Below are 21,200 nucleotides of genomic sequence, written 5' to 3' on the forward strand. Positions count from 1 at the left end.
TATGCGGGGGAAGAAAAGGGAAGAGGAAGCTGAAGATTTTACCTGAGTGATCCATCCGGGCAGTCTTCAACCTGTGGAAAATAACTCAAACAAACATGGATTTAAAATGTATAAAAATAAACAGGTTTATTAAAACGGAATGCCGGTAACAAGAAACGCGCCGGTAAATCAAATTCCTAATCGGGATGTCTCCACACCAGACTTATAACACAGATACAGGAAGAAAAGAATGTTGGAAAATAAAAACGTGTGGTTTAATTGTGGCACTCAACTCAAATCGGTGCCTCGTCAGCAATCGTCCAGGCCCCAGCGCGCAGTCTTGGCGCGGCTGCGGTGTTGGCGGGAAACCGCTCGTCGTTTGGCGCGCGCAAAGTCAGACCTCCGTTCTCCTCGCATGCCAATGGATGGTTTCAGTACGAGTGTCGAAGGCCAGGGGTGAGCAAGAAGCAGGAACTTCGAGGAAGATGCGAGAGGCGAGGAAGGGCAATAAGCAAGGGCCAGAGCAAGAGAGATCGTCCAGGGCTGGTGAAGGTGTGAAAAGCAAAAAGGCAAGACTCACAAGGGATAATCTACCTTTATGCCCTTATATAGTTAACATGTCCCGTCCCCTCGTGACGGGGACGAATATACAACTTAATCCGACATTCGGCTAAACACGTCCTCCACTTATTACATTGGGGTGGTTCTTCTTCTTCACGACAGTCGGAGCATCATACCTACACAAATCTACCTGAATCTACATATCACTACCCCCACAAACATAACAATATTTACAAAATATTTAAAATATTTACATATTTACAGATCCAAAAAAGTATAAGGTAAAATAAAATGCATGTTTGATGCTGAAATTGAGCAGAGTATGATGTGATTCTTGTAATATTGAAAGTCTCACAGAAATTGTCACACAAGTCAATGACATCATTGTGCTAATGTTTTAAAATAGTATGGATTATCAGTCGGAAAACACACACCATCTGATTTGCCACACAACATCTGCTACACCTCAGCTGACACCTGCTCGTATGCCGGACAGTCTGAACTCTCTTAGAGCCAGAACACCGATGACAACGTGACAGGCCAGTGCTGTGTTCGGTCTGGGCAGTGCCGTCGATAAGGAGAATGCACAGATAATGGGAATACATCTTCCCACCTGCAGTCAAGTCATGTGCTGTCTCATGCATCACATTGAGAAGGGTGTGGTGGCAAAGCGTACCGGTTGTTCTGGTGCTCCCTCCAAATGGGCGTCTGCACAGCTTGTCCTGGCCCAGGCCACCGGCTTTTACAAGAAGGCCAAAATACCCACTGTTTCTGACCACGAAGCATGCCTTGGTCAATAAGCTACTGGATGCCAACTGCAAGATGAGGGAGATCCTGACCGTGCATAGATCAAACCTGGCCATGCTCGCCAACTGGACGTGACCTTTCGGTTGTGGCTACCCAACCTTGAGCAGCTGGTCATGAACCTGGAGGATCACCTGTTGCTGCAGTCAATGAAGACTCACCACATAGCTTCTTTCGGAACTTACGCCAAGGACCTGTCGCAGAAGGTGCACTGGCGCCAGGGTCATGAGCAGGCTGAGGAAGAACGGCACAAGCAGAAGGTGTAGAAAATTGGTACTGCTAGTTCCATCATTTCGTTGACAGACGACAGTGAGGCGGCAGCCAGCAGCAATGATGAAAGTGATGCGACTGCCAATTATACGACGACTGCGCAACTTCTACTCAGAGCCATTGTCGCAGTGAGTACACTGGCACCCCGGCATTCATCCCCCACGATATTGTACGCCGCCCAAAGTTGGTTTCCCTGGCCACTCGACTCAAGCTGACACAACAGGCCAGCTTCAGGAAGGGCAAAATTTGTCGTGTTTCAAAGAGGTGCTTCCAACCAGAAAGTAAAACTAGATCTACTCTGAAAATTTGAGCAAATAAGTAAGAGCAGAACCTGTTTCAGGTGCAGCGTGAGACTGGTTCTGCTCTTACTTATTTGCTCAAATTTGCACAGTAGATCTAGTTTTACTTTCTGGTTGGATATATATATATATGTGTGCAGTGTCTGTCTTGTGTTGTCTTGTGTTGTCTTGTCACTGAACTACTCCCTCAAAGTTTTGTGAAATCGTACCAAACTTCTGGTATGCACATATCTCTCCCTTCGGTATGTCCTAAGGGTATTTTTCTTTAAAAATTTCCAATATTTTTTTAATATTTTTTTTGGAATTTTTTCGGGAAACTTTTTATTTTTCAACTTAAGTTTTCAACTTCAATTGTTTATAAAAGGTAATATCACATATATTACAAATACATTTGTGCAAAATAATTGTTTGAATTATGATTGGTGTAAACCATGACAAAACGGCAACTCAGGTACAGTCATTTATCTATATATTGTCGCGCGACTCCCGGTAACACCAGAAAGTCGCGGATGGACCGAAACGGATTTAATGGAGGCGATAACCAAACACAGATTTTGCTATCTAACGCGGGAGGAAGAAGGAAAATGGAAGGCTGCGGCAAAAGCTTACCTTCAGCGCACCGACGTAGCCTCGGTCTTGTAAGAGGATTAATGAACTTGACAAACACAAATCACAATGTACAAAAATATAGATTTATTCACGGACCCCGAAACAATGAAACGCGACGGCAATGAAATAAAAGTAACTAATTTGGGATCACACACACCGACTTCAGAAACAAGACGAGGGAATATGAATACGAAAGAAAATGTCTCGTCGTGTAAAGTGTAAACGCGGAGCTCGGCTTATCTGGTTCTTGTCGTCTTGTCTCCGCTGCCCACACGTGGCTTCGTTCGGCCCCGATGCACCCACGAGGTCCCACACTCCAGCACCACAGCACCGAGCACCACAAGGTCCATGCACCAAGCACCACGCATCCAACACAGGCCAGCGGCTCCAAGTGAGGTCGGTCTTTCCACACGATCGGCCTGCCACGTCCCAGTCAGCTCTCCCGAAGCAAATGTGCCAGCAAGCGAACTCCACTCGGGCTATATCTCAACTCAACTCGGGCTCCCCAAGACGAAGCGCTGGATGTCCAAAACAGGCTAGCTGCGTGAGCAAGAGCACCAACCGCAAGGGACGCAAGGGCTGCAAGAACGCACGAACCGCCAGAGACTCTCGAGACCAACGCAAAATGGCGCAAGACTCACTCACTCTCTCTCTCTCTCTCTCTCTCTCTCTCTCTCTCTCCGCAAGACTCCCTCTCTCTCTCAACCTCCCTCGCTCTCTTGCAAGACTCACTCTCTCTCTCTCTCTCTCTCTCTCTCTCTCTCTCTCAACCTCTGCAAGACTCAGCTGCCAGAACCAGCAATGGTGTTCGGGGCGCTCTTAAATAACCTCCTTCGTGATGTCACGTCAGCCTTGGCGCGCTACCCAATCAGTGCCCTCCACTGACTCGCCGGCTGGAGGTTCACGCCTACCGCGCCACCCCAACTCTCGTCCCCTGTTCCGTGGTCATAGCGCGTGGTACTCAATGTGGTTAGGCCTGTCGGAGGTGCAAATGGCGGCGGCCATGCGGCGGTGTCCTGGCCTGGTTTCCTTCCGAAGTCATGTCAGGGGAGGGCGTTATTTAGTGTTGCAATAAAGATCCTAACTAAGTGTCTAAGTGGTTGCGGTGCCAAAAGGGACAAAGGTTTGGCTGACCAGGTGAGACACACAGGGGCGCTACTCTTTAATCCCTAACTCTATTTATCACACGAACATCCTGGTATGCTCACAAGTATACATCTTACCCGACAAAACGCCTACACATGAAACTTTTACAAGTCAGATTCCTTACCGCGACAGACGAATACCTACCTACACAGATCTATCTGGCTCTACATATCACTACCCCCACCGACATAACAATATCTACACATCTCGGCAGTGTGTGTCTGTGTTGTCACTTAACGACTCCCTCAAACTTTTGTTTCCGTGGTTGTGAAGTGTTTTTAATAACGTGGTGGTGGTTTTGAATCACGTGGTGGTGAGGTATTTTGAATTATGTAGTGGCGAGGTGTTTTGAAATGACGTAGTGGTGAGGTGTTTTTAAATCACGTGGTGGTGAGGTATTTATAATTACGTGGTGGTGAGGTGTTTTTAATTATGTGGTGGTGAGGTGTTTTGAATTACTTGGTGGTGCGGTGTTTTGAATTACATGGTGGTGAGGTGTTTTTAATTTCGTGTTTCGTGGCTCTGAGGTGTTTTCAATTTCGTGGTGGTGAGGTGTTTTTAATTTCGTGGTGGTGAGGTGTTTTTATTACGTGTTTTATGGCTGTGAGGTGTTTTTAATTTCGTGGCTGTGAGGTGTTTTTATTACGTGTTTTATGGCTGTGAGGTGTTTTTAATTTCGTGGTGGTGAGGTGTTTTTATTACGTGTTTTATGGCTGTGAGGTGTTTTAAATTATGTGTGGTGAGGTGTAATCATCCCAAATTTCCAGTCTGCACCTACCCCTCCCCTATGTATGTGCTGAGGGGTTCTTTTTTTAATTTTATATATTTTTTCAACCTAAATCTTCAACCTAAATTGCTTATACAAATGTAATGTCACAAACACAACAAATACATTTGTGCAAAATAATTGTTTGTATTATGATTGGTGTAAATCTAGACAACACAGCAACTCAGGTACAGTCATTATCCTCAGCTAAAATAAGCCCGTTCGTCAGTGATGACGCGTGGTGAGACGAGCGCAGCGAGCCGAGCCAAGCTAGTATATATATATATATATATATATATACATATATATATATATATATATACACATATATATGTATTGAAATGAAATCAAATCAGGATATTGACAGCCAGTCTAAAACCTTCCATTTTTTCCCCTCCTGATGAACTCCTTGGTTGCGTTTGCAGGGTGTTTTGGGTCATTGTCTTGCTGCATGGTGAAGCACCGCCAAATTAGTTTGGAGGAATTTTCTTGTGCATTGGCAGACAAAATGTTTCTATACACTTCCGAATTCATTCTGCTGCCATCATCAGTTACATCATCAATAAGGATGATCAAAATAAAGACCAATTACTGCACTGTAGTTCTAAGAAGGAAGCCGGACATTACCAATACATATATACACACACATACACATGCATACACACACATACACACACACACCCACACACATGTGTGAGCCAGTTCCAGGGCAGCCATGCAAGCCCAAGCCATGACATGACATCCACCATGCTTTACAGATGAGGTAGTATGCCTTGTTTCATATGCAGTTCCTTCCTTTCTCCAAACTTTCACCTTTCCGTCACTTTGGTAAAGGTTTATCTTGGTCTCATCCAGAGTGCAGGGTAAAGGTTTATCACAGAGTCCAGAAAACTCTGTTCCATTACTCACTGGCTCACCTCTGTACTTCTTGGCAAATTCTAATCTGGCCTTTCTGTTTTTGGTGCTGATGAGAGGTTTGCATATTGCAGTGTAGCCTTTGTAATTCTGCTGTCGACGTCTTCTGCAAATGGTAGATTGTGATACTTAAACCCTGCACTCTGGAGGTTGTTGGTGATGTCAATGACAGTTGTTTTAGGGTTTTTCTTCTGAGCTCTCATGATTTTTCTGTCATAAACTGCAGTTGTTTTCCTTGGCTGACCTGTCTGTTATCTATTAGTAAGTACACCAGTGGTTTCTTTATTTTTCAAGATATTCCAAATTGCTGTATTTGCTTTGCCCAAATGTTGTGCTATGGTTATAAATAAATTATTCTGTTCTTTCAGCTTTCATAGACAGTTCTCTGGTTTTCATGTTGTTTTATGCCAATTTACTCCCAAGGCAAAAGTAGGGGCTAAAACCAAGGCTAGACCTTCACAGCTCTTTTATATGTGAACATTCAATGCAAGATGAAACACCTGAGTAACAAGAAACACCTGTCATTCTTTTGTTTCATTACTTGTGCTTACTGAAAATGGGGGATGGGAAGGGAATGGGGGGATGAACATAATAACTGCTATTGAAATAAAACTAAAATGGTAAAACATATATGCACAGGAATACCAAGAAATAAAAGATGCCCTTCTGTATTCTTGCCTCATATTCATCTTTTGATCTCAAATCCAAATTTCTTGAGTATATAGCAATAACAATAAAATACACAATTTGGTGTCTGTCTGCCTGTTTTGGCAGTCTGACTGTTTTGTTTTTCACTGTGATACATTCGGTCGTTTCTTATCCAATCTCAACCAAACTTGACAGGAGGCCAAAGGGTCACACAATGGAGGTTGTCGCAACTTAATTTGCCCCCCTCCACAAGGGGGTTGTCCCCGCCAAGGGGGTTGCATGTGGAGGTGTACACTCCGGGGCAAAAAAATGAGGCAAGTCAATTGTTTAACATTTTTTGTCATAACTATTTTACCATACATTTAAAAAACCACCAAACCGCCAGAACATGCAGAAATAACTACAAATGAGTATGGAATAGCATGTCTCTTAGCTTTCTTTAAATAATCCAGTTTCTTTGGCCAAACTTTCACAAAGCTTCTTGCAAAGAGAAATGTCAATATTGTCCCCTTCATGTTTGACAGCTTCTCAAAGTTTGCAAACTTTGACTTTTTTGCAAACTTTGCAAACTTTGCAAACTTTCACTGTAGAATTTGCAAACTTTCTTCCAATAAGTTTGTGCTGAATATAGGCCCAATGATTCTCTGTTGGGTTCAAATCGGGACTCTGACCAGGCCAGAACATAAGTTTCAGGGACTTTTTCTCCCACCACTTTTGGTGGCTTTTGCAGTATGGGCAGGACCATTATCTTGTTGAAAAATGACTTCTTTGCTTTTCTCTTCAGGAAATAACTTTTAGAAGCTGTGAAGTAATCCTTTCTCCAATATTTCTGGTATTCCTTGGCAGTAATCGACTGTTCACACCTTATCAGGTTACCAACACCAGCAGACGAAAATGCACACCAGAACATGATTCCACCTCGTCTATGCTTCACAGTTGTTGAAATGCACTCAAGTTTGAATCTCTCACCAGATCTGCGAAGGCAACGTTCTGGGGCATCACTGCAAAGCTGAAATCCTGATTTATCACGCCGCAGAACTCTGAAACCAGTCTGAATCACATTTCCCATATTTGGCAAAAAAGTGCAATCTGTCCTGAATGTTTTTCTTTGATAATGGAGGCTTCTTAGCACATCTTCTTGAGGCAAAAGCAGCCTCAGTCAACCTTCTTGTGATGGTCCTTCTGGAAACGGTCTTGTTTTTAGCAGTTCTGATCTCCTATGACAGTTTCCGCACGCTTTTCTTTCTTTCCTGGAGAACTAAGAATTTCAGTCACCTGTCATCAAAACTTGTAGTTGCTCTAGGCCTGCCAGATCCCTTCTTCCTTGCAGTGGAACCAGTTTTCCTGAATTGCAGACCTATTCTCTTTATGGTTGCAGAGAAATAGGGATGTTCTCCTTCTTCAGGTGCTTGTGGATTTCAGAATACGTCTTGCTTGCTTGACGAAGACAAGAAATTTGATTTTTAATATCCCCATCAGCATGGAACTTCTCTTTCTCTGGAGGCATTTCTAAATTGCAACACAAAAAACATAACCTACACTAACTGTACAAGTCATAAATTAGAGCAATTTAGGCACTACAATGCACGAACCAGTCAAAATACATAACAACACCCTAAAAATGCATTGCAGATCTTCAAAAGTATACTTCGAACAGTAAAAAAAAAATTGGATTTTTTTTGTGACACAGAACAACTCCAAACAGTCTTATCTTCCTTTTTTATGTGCAAAGTTTTGATCTATTTTGTCTTACCTGAGATATTGGCCTTTAAAGATGAAAGGCGAAAATGTGGAAATTTCATTTATTTTGAGAAAAAACTTCTTAAAACACTAATTTATTCATAGAAATTGCTGTAAACAGCGCAAAGGGGCTCATAGCTACTGTAACATGAGTAATCAATTTAAACTGGATTATGTACTGTGCATCTGTAGCTCCAGATTTGAAAAAAACCCCAGCTTGGCTCTTCTTTTTTGGGGGGGCTCCAGAGTGTATTTCCCTATTAAGATAGCTTATTGTAGCGTTTTTCCAAGGCGGCTTTTAATAACATACGTAATAACAACACTAATGATAATAGCATAATATTAATGTTATTCCAAAAAATATTAATACTAATAATAAATCCCACCCCCCCCCCCCCCCCCAATAGTTTTTCCTCTATTGACAAATGTCATGTTAACGTTTTTAAATAGCTTATCTTGGTGCTTTGTGGGGACAAGCCTACCAGAAGTAAAAAGTATTGTAAACGCCAAACACGTATGATTACCTTTTTAAACAGTCGCCATTGCTGTTTAACAATGAACTGAAAGAGATTTGGAAGAATCCTGACGGTTGTGAGGCAATCTATGCTTATCGCGTCAATGAATGGATCTGAGCATAGATATACTGTAATCTATATAACCCACAGAGGTTAATAACACGACCCTTCCTGTCCCCTCCATGAAGAGGGGGTGTACTAGTAATAATAACAAATTTGACTTCACGAGGACGAGGAACGGATGGGGCTGGTTGGGGAGTGGGGGGGGGGGGGGGCGGGGTCGGAGGGGGGTACAGGCTCCACCTCCACAAGAGCTTTCTTACGGACGTCCTCCCCAGCCTAACTCCAGACCAGACGAGCTTTCCTTTTCCACCAGCCCTTTTTACACACTTTTATTTAACTTCATCTGAACTTTGTTTGTTTGTCCCATTTCAAATCTTTGAGCCGTTTGTTTTCTAGGTTCCATACGTCATAGAGAGCTGAAATTTGGCCCATGGTCCTCTTTTCTGGTACATTTTCATCGATCGAAATGGAATTATAAAAAGGAATTATAAAAAATTTTTTTTTTTAAAGGTTTAAAACTTTAAAAAAAACCAAACAAAACCAGTGTGTATCCCTAAAACATGTTTTTTCGTTTACTTGTTCTAATGTCAAGTGATGTCGCCAAGGTGGGAGGCCACTTGCCAAGGCCTGCCGGTTCTGCACCTATTGGTGGTTCAGTCGCCACTCAAGCCGCCTTGAACCTTCTCAGTCCTTCTTGAATGTTCGGGGTTTTGCACTGTTCATGCATGAATTTGCACCTCGGTGGGCCTGCATGGCCCCTATTTCCCAAAATAACATAAAATCAACTTAGAGTGTAAAACATTAAAAATAGACAGTAGGACAAAATCTGAAAGTATCTTGGAAAATCAAGTTCATTGAAACTCCGTTTAAGCAACTTACAAAGCAAGCTTTCGAGATGTAACGATGTCACTGAATCCGAATCCGAAAAGTTCCCATGCCTACACCTGTACATGAAGACTGGATTGGTCCTTAAAGCTGACATGTCACTTTCTTGCCAGAAATAAGGAAATGAAGGATGAATAGTTTATGGTTGAATTGAATATATGTATGTACTACGTATTCATTGAATATATGTATGTACCTGATGTACTACGTATTACTAACACCTAAAGGTGATTAGTCCGTTGATAACGTTTTTTGTTTAACCGGAAGTGAACGATAAAGATAGATATGATAACAAGATGGACATCAGAATGGCATCGGTTCAAGTATACATGATATAGCCTCCCAATAGAAGGCACATTTCGAATGCTCCTTGTTTACCAATTGTTCAGTGCATCGAAAAAGAGTAATGGAAGAAGAGTCACTACTCTATCTGAGAGCAATTCATCGGAGGGCTCCCATAATCCAAGCAAGTTATACAAATCTTGAGGTACAATCTCCAGAACAGAATTCATGCACAAATCATTAGAAGTGGGAGGCCACTTGCTTTTCAGCCCTTGAGACTCGGAGATCACTCTCCTCAAATACACTGCTTACAAGTACAAATGTCGCCCTGATTCATCCATTAATTTATGGTGCTCACAATGCGTCTGAACTCTCGGTGATATAATCACTGATTTCAAGTGATTCTGAAGTGGATGAATCCCATTGATCAGCGAGTGATGTCTCGTTGCAGTAAATAATTTGACTCTAGTTCTTGCAAGACAGATGAGCGAAACATAACTGAGAATAATATATATATATATATATTGGTGGGGGGGGGGGGGGGGGGGGGGGAATAATAAGCCAGATAATCTGAATAAGGAATAATTAGCCAATGTTTTAAAATCGGACTATTTTCACTTTCACGATGCAAATGAGCTACTTACGTCGATTTGTGTGACGTGAAAGTTGAACAACTCATTGACTAACGTGTATATAGACTGCATTTCATCACATGTTATTCTAACGTTAAAGATGCTTGATGTGCCAAACTTTTAAGTGTTCCAATCATTGATGAATTTACATACATAGCTCAGCAGTTGTTTTTTTTGCATCCCTGACCCAACAGAAGATCGTCGATCATGTGATTTGGGGTTGAAAGACCAAATTCAACATCAAAATGTATGTTCATTCAACGTACACTGCATGGCCAAAAGTATGTGGACACCCGAACATCACACCTGTATATGTTCGTCGAACATCTCATTCCAAAATCATGGGCATTAATATGGAGCTGGTCCTCCCCTTTGCTGATATGACAGCCTCCACGCTTCCGGGAAGGCTTTCCACTAGATGTTGGAACATTTCTGCGGGGATTTGCTTCCATTCAGCCACAAGAGCATTAGTGAGGTCGGGCACTGATGTTGGGTGATTAGGCCTGGCTCGCAGTCGGCGTTCCAATTCAGCCCAAAGGTTTTTGATGGGGTTTAGGGCTCTGTGCAGGCCAGTCAAGTTCTTCCACACCGATCTCGACAAACCATTTCTGTATGGACTTCGCTTTGTGCACGGGGGCATTGTCATGCTGAAACAGGAAAGGGCCTTCCCCAAACTGTTGCCACAAAGTTGAAAGCACACAATCGTCTAGAATGTCATTGTATGCTGTAGCGTTAAGATTTCCCTTCACTTGAACTAAGGGGCCGAGCCCGAACCATAAAAAAACAGCCCCAGACCATTATCCCTCTTCCACCAAACTTTACAGTCGGCACTATGCATTTGGGCAGGTAGCATTCTCCTGGCATCCGCCAAACCCAGATTCAGCCGTCGGACTGCCAGATGGTGAAGTGTGATTCATCACTCCAGAGAACGCGTTTCCACTGCTCCAGAGTCCAATGGCGGCAAGCTTTACACCACTTCAGCCAACGCTCGGCATCACGCATGGTGATCTTAGGCTTGTGTGCTGCTGCTCGGCCATGGAAACCCATTTCATGGAGCTCCTGACGAACAGTTGTTGTGCTGCCTTGCTTCCAGAGGCAGTTTGGAACTTGTTAGTGAGTGTTGCAACCGAGGACAGACGATGTTTACGCGCTATGTGCTTCAGCACTCGGCAGTCCCGTTCTATGAGCTTGTGTGGCATACCACTTCGTGGCTGAGCTGTTGTTGCTCATAGACGTTTCCACTTCACAATAACAGCACTTACAGTTGACCGGGGCAGCTCCAGCAGGGTAGAAATTTGACGAACTGACTTGTTGGAAAGGTGGCATCCTATGACTGTGCCACGTTGAAAGTCACTGAGCTCTTCAGTAAGGCCCATTCTACTGCCAGTGTTTGTCTATGGAGATTGCATGGCTGTGTGCTTGATTATATATACCTGTCAGCAATGGGTGTGGCTGAAACAGTGAATCCACTAATTAGAAGGGGTGTCCGCTTACTTTTGGCCATGTAGTGTATGTTGCTTGTGAAGACCACTTGGAGCCTTCAGCGTTCATATTTGATCAACAGGCTCACTAAATGGGGAAAAAGCCTCGGAAATTGCTGAAACACAACGCCGCCGTACAGAAACTTATGGGGCGAAAGTTACCTGTTACTTTGAAGCCACTCTCATATGATCCAAGCTCAGATCTAGTCCTCAAGTATTATTATGTATTACTAGATTACGAGCAGAGCCTACCTGCCACTTCAATGACGGACCAATTCGTTGTCCTGTTTGCCAAACATTGCTATATTGTTTCACTGCGTCTGTATTGAGTCCTTAGATCAAGATAAGTTGACCAGCATATGGGAATATTTCATCAGTTTATTGAAGTGCCCTCAGGTATATAAATTGGTCGTGGCTGATTGTGTCTTCATTTGTCATATTCCCCGAGGGCAGTTTGCATTCTCCTAAGATAGGCGATCGATCTCACAGGAGCGAGCCAGAGATAATACACTGCACAGTCTTCCATATCAATGTTATTGTTCTGCACCAACTGGCCCGCAGCATGGCGGCAGCCAACGGATACTGTAGGAGCGGCCCATGAACGTGCCGCTATGGCCTAGCCTTCAAGATCAGCTGCTTGACAGCCTCACCTACTGTCGTATAGTGTAAGTTTACCCACCAAATGTATTACTACTTCACCACTGTGGTCTAACTATTAGACCTGTTGCTCCGTGCAGGTTGTAACACATTTTTCATTTTGATTCCAATATTGCTCGTCACTTCGTGCCGGATTTAATCAAAAGACAGAGACATTGATGTTTCCCAACTTCCCTCCCACCACCCTTCACAACAACGAACAAAGTGGTTGACCCTTGGCCTATGTTGACTTTTTGACCTCAAAAACAATAAGCTTCTTACTTTTGACCAACTGTACCAAGTTTCGTGAAGATTGGAGTGAAAATGTGACCTGTAGGCAATTGACATACAAACAGACAGACAGAATAACACACGCGACCAACTAATATACTTGAAAAATCTTCGATTTTCGCAAGTAGCAAATGCACTTATTAGTGGACTATGATTAAGTATTCCTAACCTATTAGCAACGGTTGTGCAATCTCCACATACTTCATATGAACTCAAGCTGCAACCGCTTTCTTCCGAATTAGCAAAACCACTTTAATACATTCGTTTGTATAAGCTTTAAATGTATCGGTTTCTTTCCCCCAATTTTCATGATTGTGAAGTGAGAGATTGCATTCCATAAATCAAATCATTGATTTGAGTGACCGTTTATCATGTATTTAGATAACAGTTTTCTGAAGTCACGATAAATTGTGCAAAATAATTTTCAAAATAACAAATTACTTATGCAGCATTTTTGTTAAAATTTATCTCTGTCTATTTTTCTTTGGCCCTCTCTTTTATTTCTTTTTAAATTATTATTATTTATGTATTTATTTATTTATTTATTTATTTATTTCTTAATTAATTTTATTTCTTAATTAATTTTATTTATTTCTTAATTAATTAATTTTAATTTATTGTAATTTATTTATTTATTTATTATTTATTTATTTTATTTATTTCTTAATTTATTTCTTTTATTTATTTCTTAATGAATTTTATTTATTTATTTATTTTAATTTATTGTAATTTATTTATTTATTTATTTCCTACGTCGCCCTCTCTATTTCTTTTTTAATTATTATTATTTATGTATTTATTTATTTATTTATTTCTTAATTAATTTTATTTCTTAATTAATTTTATTTATTTCTTAATTAATTAATTTTAATTTATTGTAATTTATTTATTTATTATTTATTTATTTATTTATTTATTTTATTTCTTTATTTATTTCTTTTATTTATTTCTTAATTAATTTTATTTATTTATTTATTTATTTTATTTTAATTTATTGTAATTTATTTATTTATTTATTTCCTATGTCGCCCTCTCTTTTATTTCTTTTTTAATTATTATTATTATTTATTTATGTATTTATTTATTTATTTATTTATTTATTTACCTTATGAGGATGGTGAAAGTTACTATGATAAGTGTTATATGTGATTATTGTGTATATAATGCTGATTTATTTTTGAAATAAATTACAATGAATCTACTTGCACCCAACAGGAGAAATACGATGGTGCTGCAATCATGAAAATCGGGCGACATAGGAAAAGTGGTGGGGGCCGAGCAAAAGCTAAACTGCAGCCTGTGAATCAACACTTCACGCCTCCAACGCCCGATGACCTGGTCTACCTGAGCCAGAGTCCCGATTACTGTAGCCAGAACGAGTCTCAAGGTGTGCTTGGGACAAGTGGCCGCATCTGCAATCGCACGTCAGAGGGAACGGGTGGCTGTGAACTCATGTGCTGTGGCCGTGGATACGATCATTCCATAGGTGTGTCATAATAAGGTTTGCTGAGGAATAAGTCAGTAAAAGTGAGCTGTTTGGTTAGATTTGGCACTAAATACCTAATAATGCACCACTTATTTGAGCGACTGCTCATATTTGAGAAAAGTCTTCACTAAAATGTCATGGTCATCAAATACAGGGTCAGCCAAAAGTCGTGACTATATTTCAAACAGCAATGTAGGAAATATGAAGTATGCTGGACTGAATATAAAAGATGGAAATGGAAGAACCCACTTTGGAGATTGATCAAAATTTCTTTTGTGAAAATCATATCCAGTAAGTGACTGCCATGGGTATCCACACAACATTGTGCCGCTGCACAACACACGATCGCATCACTGACACCAGTGTCTCCAACTGAACGTTAAGGATTTCTCTACGAATATTGTACTTTAGTTCCTGTAAGGTCCTTTCTCATAATCAGACACAGTGAAGTCTCGGAAATCTGTAGTTCATGGGATCGCCGTTTACACGATTTATTCGGGGAGCGCACGACGTCTTCCTGGACATCCGCAATGTTTGCTGCAGTTCTCACTGACCTCAGACGACCTGACCTTTTTGCATCTGCCACTGAAGCAGTCTGTCGGAATGCCGTCACCCACCTCCTTATGGCTTTGTCTGTTGGTGCTATTCTCACACCATGTGCTCTTTGGAATTCACGCTGTGCATGCACAACACTGCAACCATTTCGGAAGTACAGCTCCACAATCAGTATCCTCTGCTGAAGTGTCCTCTAATCCATGATAAATTCAACCTTTAAGATAAACCTGCAACACAAAAACAAACCGGTAGTCCATTGCCTTCAGCACAATGTACAATGCAAATACAGTCATGACTTTTGGCAGATCCTGTACAATTAAGTTTGATGGAGGTGGAGCGATACATTTAATCAACATTTAGCTCATCACAAATATCCTTTTGCTCGTGTAAGAGCATATTATAGTTTCTATCAATGTTATAACTAGGGCATGCCCGTACTATATATATATCTAAAATTATATCCCCCCCCTCTATTTACATGAAATGGTTTGGTCCATTCGCAAAGCCAAAGCAAACGGCTTGCGAGTACGGTGACAATCCCCCCCCTCTATTTACATGAAATGGTTTGGTCCATTCGCAAAGCCAAAGCGAACGGCTTGCGAGTACGGTGACAATCCCCCCCCTCTATTTACATGAAATGGTTTGGTCCAAAGCGAACGGCTTGCGGAGTTTGGTAAAGAAATCGCCATAGCTCGGTAACTACTTCTCCGATTAATATGAAACCTTGAAAAGGCACATCCTCGGGTCCCCAGCAATATACCTGGCAAGTTTCAAGTATATCGGACCCGTGGTTGTCGAGAAACAGCGGTCACAGACAAACACACACACACACACACACACACACACACACACACACACACACACACACACACACACACACACACAGACATACACGCAGAGATTACTGGAATTATAGATAGATTATCAAGGATAGAACTATAAAACGTGTCTAAGTGAAGTGCAGTAGGTTGCAATTAAAAAGACAATTAATTGTTTGTAGATCTTTGAGGGCTGGCACGATGGCCGATAGACAAGCATTCTCACCTCCAAGCAGTCTAGCCTGGGATTGAATCCCGACCGAGCTATAAACTGTCATGCCGGTGTTTCACAAGTAGGGTGATTCATCAGTGTGTGTGTGCCGTCCCTCGATATACGTTAAACTGTGCATCCTGTCTGCCGGCAATAATATATGGACAATACAGATCCCACTGTGTCCTTCGTGGATAGTTGGTGAGCCATCACCGGCACCCTGAACAAATTCCAAATGATTGCCCTAATAGAGGGGTCAATATATGGTTGAACCCCCCAAAAATTGATACAAAAGGTTTTTCAATGGATTCTGGTACCATTGGGCATGCTAAATAACATACTAAACATCTAGTAACATCTGACTTCATGAAAGGGGTCATTTTCAAGATGGCGTCCAAGATGGCCGCCAGGAGCTTAAAATGGCCATATCTCAATTATTATTCAACCTAGAAAGGCGGTTTTGGTGTCTAACCCTAGGGTTTAGGGCCCAAGGAATCCAATTGAATCAATAAAATTACCATCAGTTAATTATTTATTGACAAGTCCAAGATGGCATCCCAAGGTGACATCCTGATCCACTAAAATGGCTCTGTCGAATAGTAGTCAACCTAGAGAGATATTTTCAGTGTGTATACCTAGGTTTAAGGCACCCAGGAAATCATCAAAATTACTTAAATAAGCACAAAGTAATCAGGTAATCCAGTAAGCCAGGTTTACCAGCCCATTCGGCATTTGTTGTCTTATACAGTTGATCGATGATCGATTGTTGAGGTGATCGATGACCTTGGATGCCGAGTAATGGCTATCCTCTTTGGTGGCAAGTGCAAAGATTCCCTTGCAACAATGCGATATAACACCTTCAGCAAAAAGGTTGTCTCTGCTTCGTCTTTTGTAACACCCGAACGTCTGCCCCCAACTGAATCTGCTACCAAACTTCACTGTCGTAGAGCGTACTACCAGATCATGGTGTGAATGGGAAAAGAAGAGGGTATGGATGCCATGAAATGGGGGTGGAGCCTGCAGGATAATCAGTTTGTCCCACATGTCAAGAATGAACGCTGCTCCAGACAGTCTCTTGAAGGTCATTCATTGTAACTGCTCCACTGCCTGCAAGACACTCCGCTGCTCTTATAGACGATATGGACTACCATGTACTACTGCCTGTGGACCGTGCCAACTTGAAGAATGTGACAATCCACATCACAAGTTTCTTCCAGAGGAGTCGGAGGATGACGATGAATAGCGACTAACTGTATAAGACAACAAATGCCTAATGGGCTGGTAAACCTGGCTTACTGGATTACCTGATTACTTTGTGCTTATTTAAGTAATTTTGATGATTTCCTGGGTGCCTTAAACCTAGGTATACACACTGAAAAAATCTCTCTAGGTTGACTACTATTCGACAGAGCCATTTTAGTGGACCAGGATGTCACCTTGGGATGCCATCTTGGACTTGTCAATAAATAATTAACTGATGGTAATTTTATTGATTCAATTGGATTCCTTGGGCCCTAAAACCTAGGGTTAGACACCAAAACCACCTTTCTAGGTTGAATAATAATTGAGATATGGCCATTTTAAGCTCCCGGCGGCCATCTTGGACGCCATCTTGCAAATGACGCCTTTCCGGAAGTCAGATGTTACTAGATTTTTAGTATGTTATTTAGCATGCCCAATGGTACCAGAATCCATTGAAAAACCTTTTGTATCAATTGTTTTGGGGTTAGGTGAGTTTTTTTCGTATATTGACCCTACTATAACTACTGCTGGGAAGGCAATGGCAAACCACCAAGTGTAAGCCTTGTCAAGAAACTGCTTTTGCAAAACCAACGCTCTGTAACAGCGTATGATCTCCAGAGATCTTTGAACCATTCTCCAAGAAATGAGATTATTACCCTGCACTCGCGAAGCGAAAGGCAGGGTTAAGCATTCGTGTCCGTCCATACGTCGTACGTGCGTGTCTGCATTTTGTTACGTGCTCCTCCCCGACCTCCTGGTCACGGTGTACCTCCGAGCCCCGAGAGGAGTCACAGCAGAAAAATGTGTTATTCTGTGTGTCAAAGATCAAAGGAGAAGCCACCCCAATTGTTACTCACAAACAAATATTGTATTAAGATCACAAAAGAATAACAGTACAACAACAATAGTATTCAAAAGTACAATCAATATGTCCTATGATGGTACCATCAGTTTTGTAATATATAACTCACTGTGCTCCAAGTGAGTGAAACAAGAACATTTCCCAATGTCTCTTATTCCCGGCTTCAAGACGAAGTTGATTCGCTCCAGCGATCGCCAGAACGATGTCCAATCGAGACCAGAATCCCGTGCGGATGGCAAGTACAGTCACACCGCCGAAGTTGTACAAAGGCGCCCTCAAGGCGACTGGGAAATCCAAAGGCACCCTACAGGCGACTGAGAGATCACACCCTCGGGTATGGACGAAGTAACCTTCAAAAAGCCACGTCACACACACGCCCCAGATCGACGTCTGAATGCAGTGAAAATGGTCGAAAAGAGACAAAACCACGAGCGAAGCACAAGTCCTGCGCGAGTCAAAATGGCCGATGACCCGCTCTTGAGACGTAACTGCCCAGCGATAATTCTCCTCAGAATCCACCGCCAAAAACCTGACACGCAGGTTGATCGGTCACAGCGATGACAACTCTGTCGCAGGAATCCCTTTCCCGGAAACCCGAAAGTTCGCTAGTGACTCTTGCTTGCCAACGTTCGCCTCAGAACTCGGAGCGACTCGGCTTTCTTGTCCGACTCACTCGCTCCGCCCTCTTTTTCTCCTCCTTCTTCTTCCTCTTCGTCGTCCGGTTCCCAATCCGGTTTCCTGTCTCTTTTAACATTAACTTTTTTACCTTTGGAAAACAGTTCATGGACAATAAACCTTTTGGAAAACAATAATAGTACATGGAATCAGAAAGATTTACAGTGGATGAAAACCACCACAACGGAAGTGATGAATCCGTAACAATTTAAAAAAAAATCATTTTCTCGGCAACCGTTGGTCCGGTGTGACTGTACTTGCCATCCGATTGACATGAACTTTTCACCATAGGAAGGCCTCCTCCTGTAGAATATTTGAGTGAATGTTATGACGTCACAGGTCACCTGGTACGGGCGCCATCTTGGAAAAACCAAAAACTTTGCACCTCTATATCTCAAAAACCGCTGCACAGAAATAATTGAGACATGGCTCAATATAAAGAACTCTCCATGGGGAATAACATATGTGAATGATGACGTCATAGGTGCCGCCGTTATGACGTCATAATTCGACAAGTAAAAAACGTTATCCGATCAGGATGAAATTTCTTGAGCATCTTCTCGGTGTAAATTGATGCAGAAATAAAATTGTAATGACGTCGTAGGTCACGTAGTTCGGACGCCATATTGTTTTCAGTGAAAAACCACTAAAATCCAATTTTCTCCTAAACGAGTGAACAGGTCGAGGCCAAACTTTGCAGGTAGAATCGCATAACCATGACAAACAAAAAAGTCAGTGAGCATGGCATCATGCATCACATGGTTTCGGAGTTGACGTTTTTAAGCATAAACTTTTAAAACCTAGCTCCTCCCTCATTTTTGATCCTATCGAAGGGAAACATCACAGATGTGTTCAGCATATCAGTCTACTAAAATGACTTTTTGGAATTTGCGATAGGTCACGTGGTTTGGCAGATATAGATATTTAAACGCATTTTAAAAAATAACTCTTGAACCGCTTCATTGATCGACGTGAAACTTTATATTATAGTAGAGGTAATGAAGTGTAACATGTGTGCAAAATTTCAAGATGATTGGATGTACAGTCTGGAAGCTAGAAGTTGTTATTGCGTGAAGAAGAAGAGACCTCAAGCGTGGGCTTGGAATTAATTATCACACTGCACATCACGAGCAGGCAAAGTACGTAGTAGCGACCTCACCGAGTCATTGTTGACGAAAATATAACATTTGTGTCTGCATTTCAGTAAAGCAAAGTGTGTGCCATGTCAGCATTTAAAAAACTGAAACGTGGCTCATTGTAAAGAGGTCCATATGGGGAATAGGTGTTGTTAACGATTACGTCATTGGTGCCATAATTATAACGTCATAATTCGAGAGGGACAACGCTTAGTCTGATCAGTTTGAAATTTATTGATCATGATCTATGCAACAATTATTTAGAGAATATAAATTTATGATGTCATCGCTCACATCCATAAATTTATGATGTCATCACCACATCGGTCTGGCAGCCATATTGGATTTAAAAAAAAAGAAACGTTCAAAAATAGAAGAGTTGGCCCACACCAAGTTGACTGCGCAGGGTAAGTATTCTATGAATACCATCTAGTTTGTCTAGAGCTGTCTATTTCCCAGGTATTAAATATTGTCTTGTAACTACCCCGTGGTGAACACCGCAGGGTGCCACAGATGACTAAACGAGCTTAACACTCCAAGGCGTTCAGTCAAAATATAGCAGAGAATACGCGTGGGGGGGGGGGGGGGGGGGGGAGACCGAAGAGCGCCCCACCGGCTGTCCTCGAACCTGCAATAATTAATTCAACCGACACAGGTTTAAAATGTACAAGAAAATGGCGGCTTTATTAAGAAAATGCCGGCAACAAAATAAACACGGCAAAATAAAACTATGATTCCTAAATGGAGCGCTCCTGCACAGACCCGAATACAGACAAAGAATAAAAGAATTGAAAAATAAATGTTTTGTCAACAGATTTTCAGAGCCAGACACCCAGACACCGGATGGAAATAGGTCACAGCATGACGCTGCTGCCACCATCAGGATAGGGATATTTATGAAATCTTCCTCAGGGGCGCTTCAGGCTGTAGTGGCCGCAGTTCAAAAACAACTTACGACTTCTTCACCCCCTCCTTTAACTCTTGGCCCCTTGACAGCCAAGCAGCTCCTTAAGCTGTCGTCCCGCTAGGGAGGTCTCCACACTAGGCTTCTTCGCCTCAGGCTTTCACACAGCCTCACGGGTCACCAAGGGTCTCCACACCGCAGGGTGCCCAAACAGACCCCACCACAGACGGGTTCCCAATTTCCAGTAACCATTGGCTGCCAGGGGCAATTACCGCAGGGGGGGCCACAGTCACTGCTCCTCCAGAGCTTGGTCCGTGTACCTGCGGACACACACACCTTCCCCGCCCACAAAATCCACAAAAACATTCCCTCCCCTGCTGCCATTCAATTCTCAACCACATATTTCCATAAAAATATGACACAAAAAGATGCTGCCATGGCCTGCTTACATGTGAAATCCCCATTCACATTTCACAAACATATTTCAATAATCATCACTCAATTTCCATCCTCATGACCACACAGAAACACAACACCTCTACACATAAACAAACGCCACCCACAAGACTCTTTGTGGCATACATAGCAATCACTCTCACCCACCCCCTATTCAAAATTACTCATGTCCCAATTTAAATCAGCAGGTACTGAAGCCTGGGACAGTAAACATCAAGGCCTTACCTTTACCTTGATGTGCAGGTAGTTGCAGGTTGGTCGGGTCCAAGAGTGCTATCCACCTTACGGAATCCCAAATTTATCCCATAGAGACTGTCAAATTTCACCACATTT

General features: G+C 42.1%; 2 protein-coding genes across 3 annotated transcripts in view; one reads left to right on the forward strand and one right to left on the reverse strand.

Annotated features, from left to right (window-relative positions):
• LOC144891773 (uncharacterized) overlaps nucleotides 1-21,200 on the reverse strand; it is a 469,129-nt gene that overhangs the window by 146,020 nt on the left and 301,909 nt on the right. The gene's annotated exons all lie outside the window — the stretch shown is intronic.
• LOC137416732 (protein Wnt-5b-like) overlaps nucleotides 1-21,200 on the forward strand; it is a 70,164-nt gene that overhangs the window by 42,174 nt on the left and 6,790 nt on the right. For both annotated transcript variants that reach the window (XM_068102349.2, XM_078776086.1), the window contains exon 5: nucleotides 13,738-14,008. In XM_068102349.2, the coding sequence (XP_067958450.1) occupies nucleotides 13,738-14,008 (271 nt within the window). The remainder of the gene's footprint in view (nucleotides 1-13,737; nucleotides 14,009-21,200) is intronic.

This window comes from Myxine glutinosa, chromosome 4, assembly GCF_964187855.1.
Source record: "Myxine glutinosa chromosome 4, kmMyxGlut1.1, whole genome shotgun sequence".
Classification (NCBI taxonomy): domain Eukaryota; kingdom Metazoa; phylum Chordata; class Myxini; order Myxiniformes; family Myxinidae; genus Myxine; species Myxine glutinosa.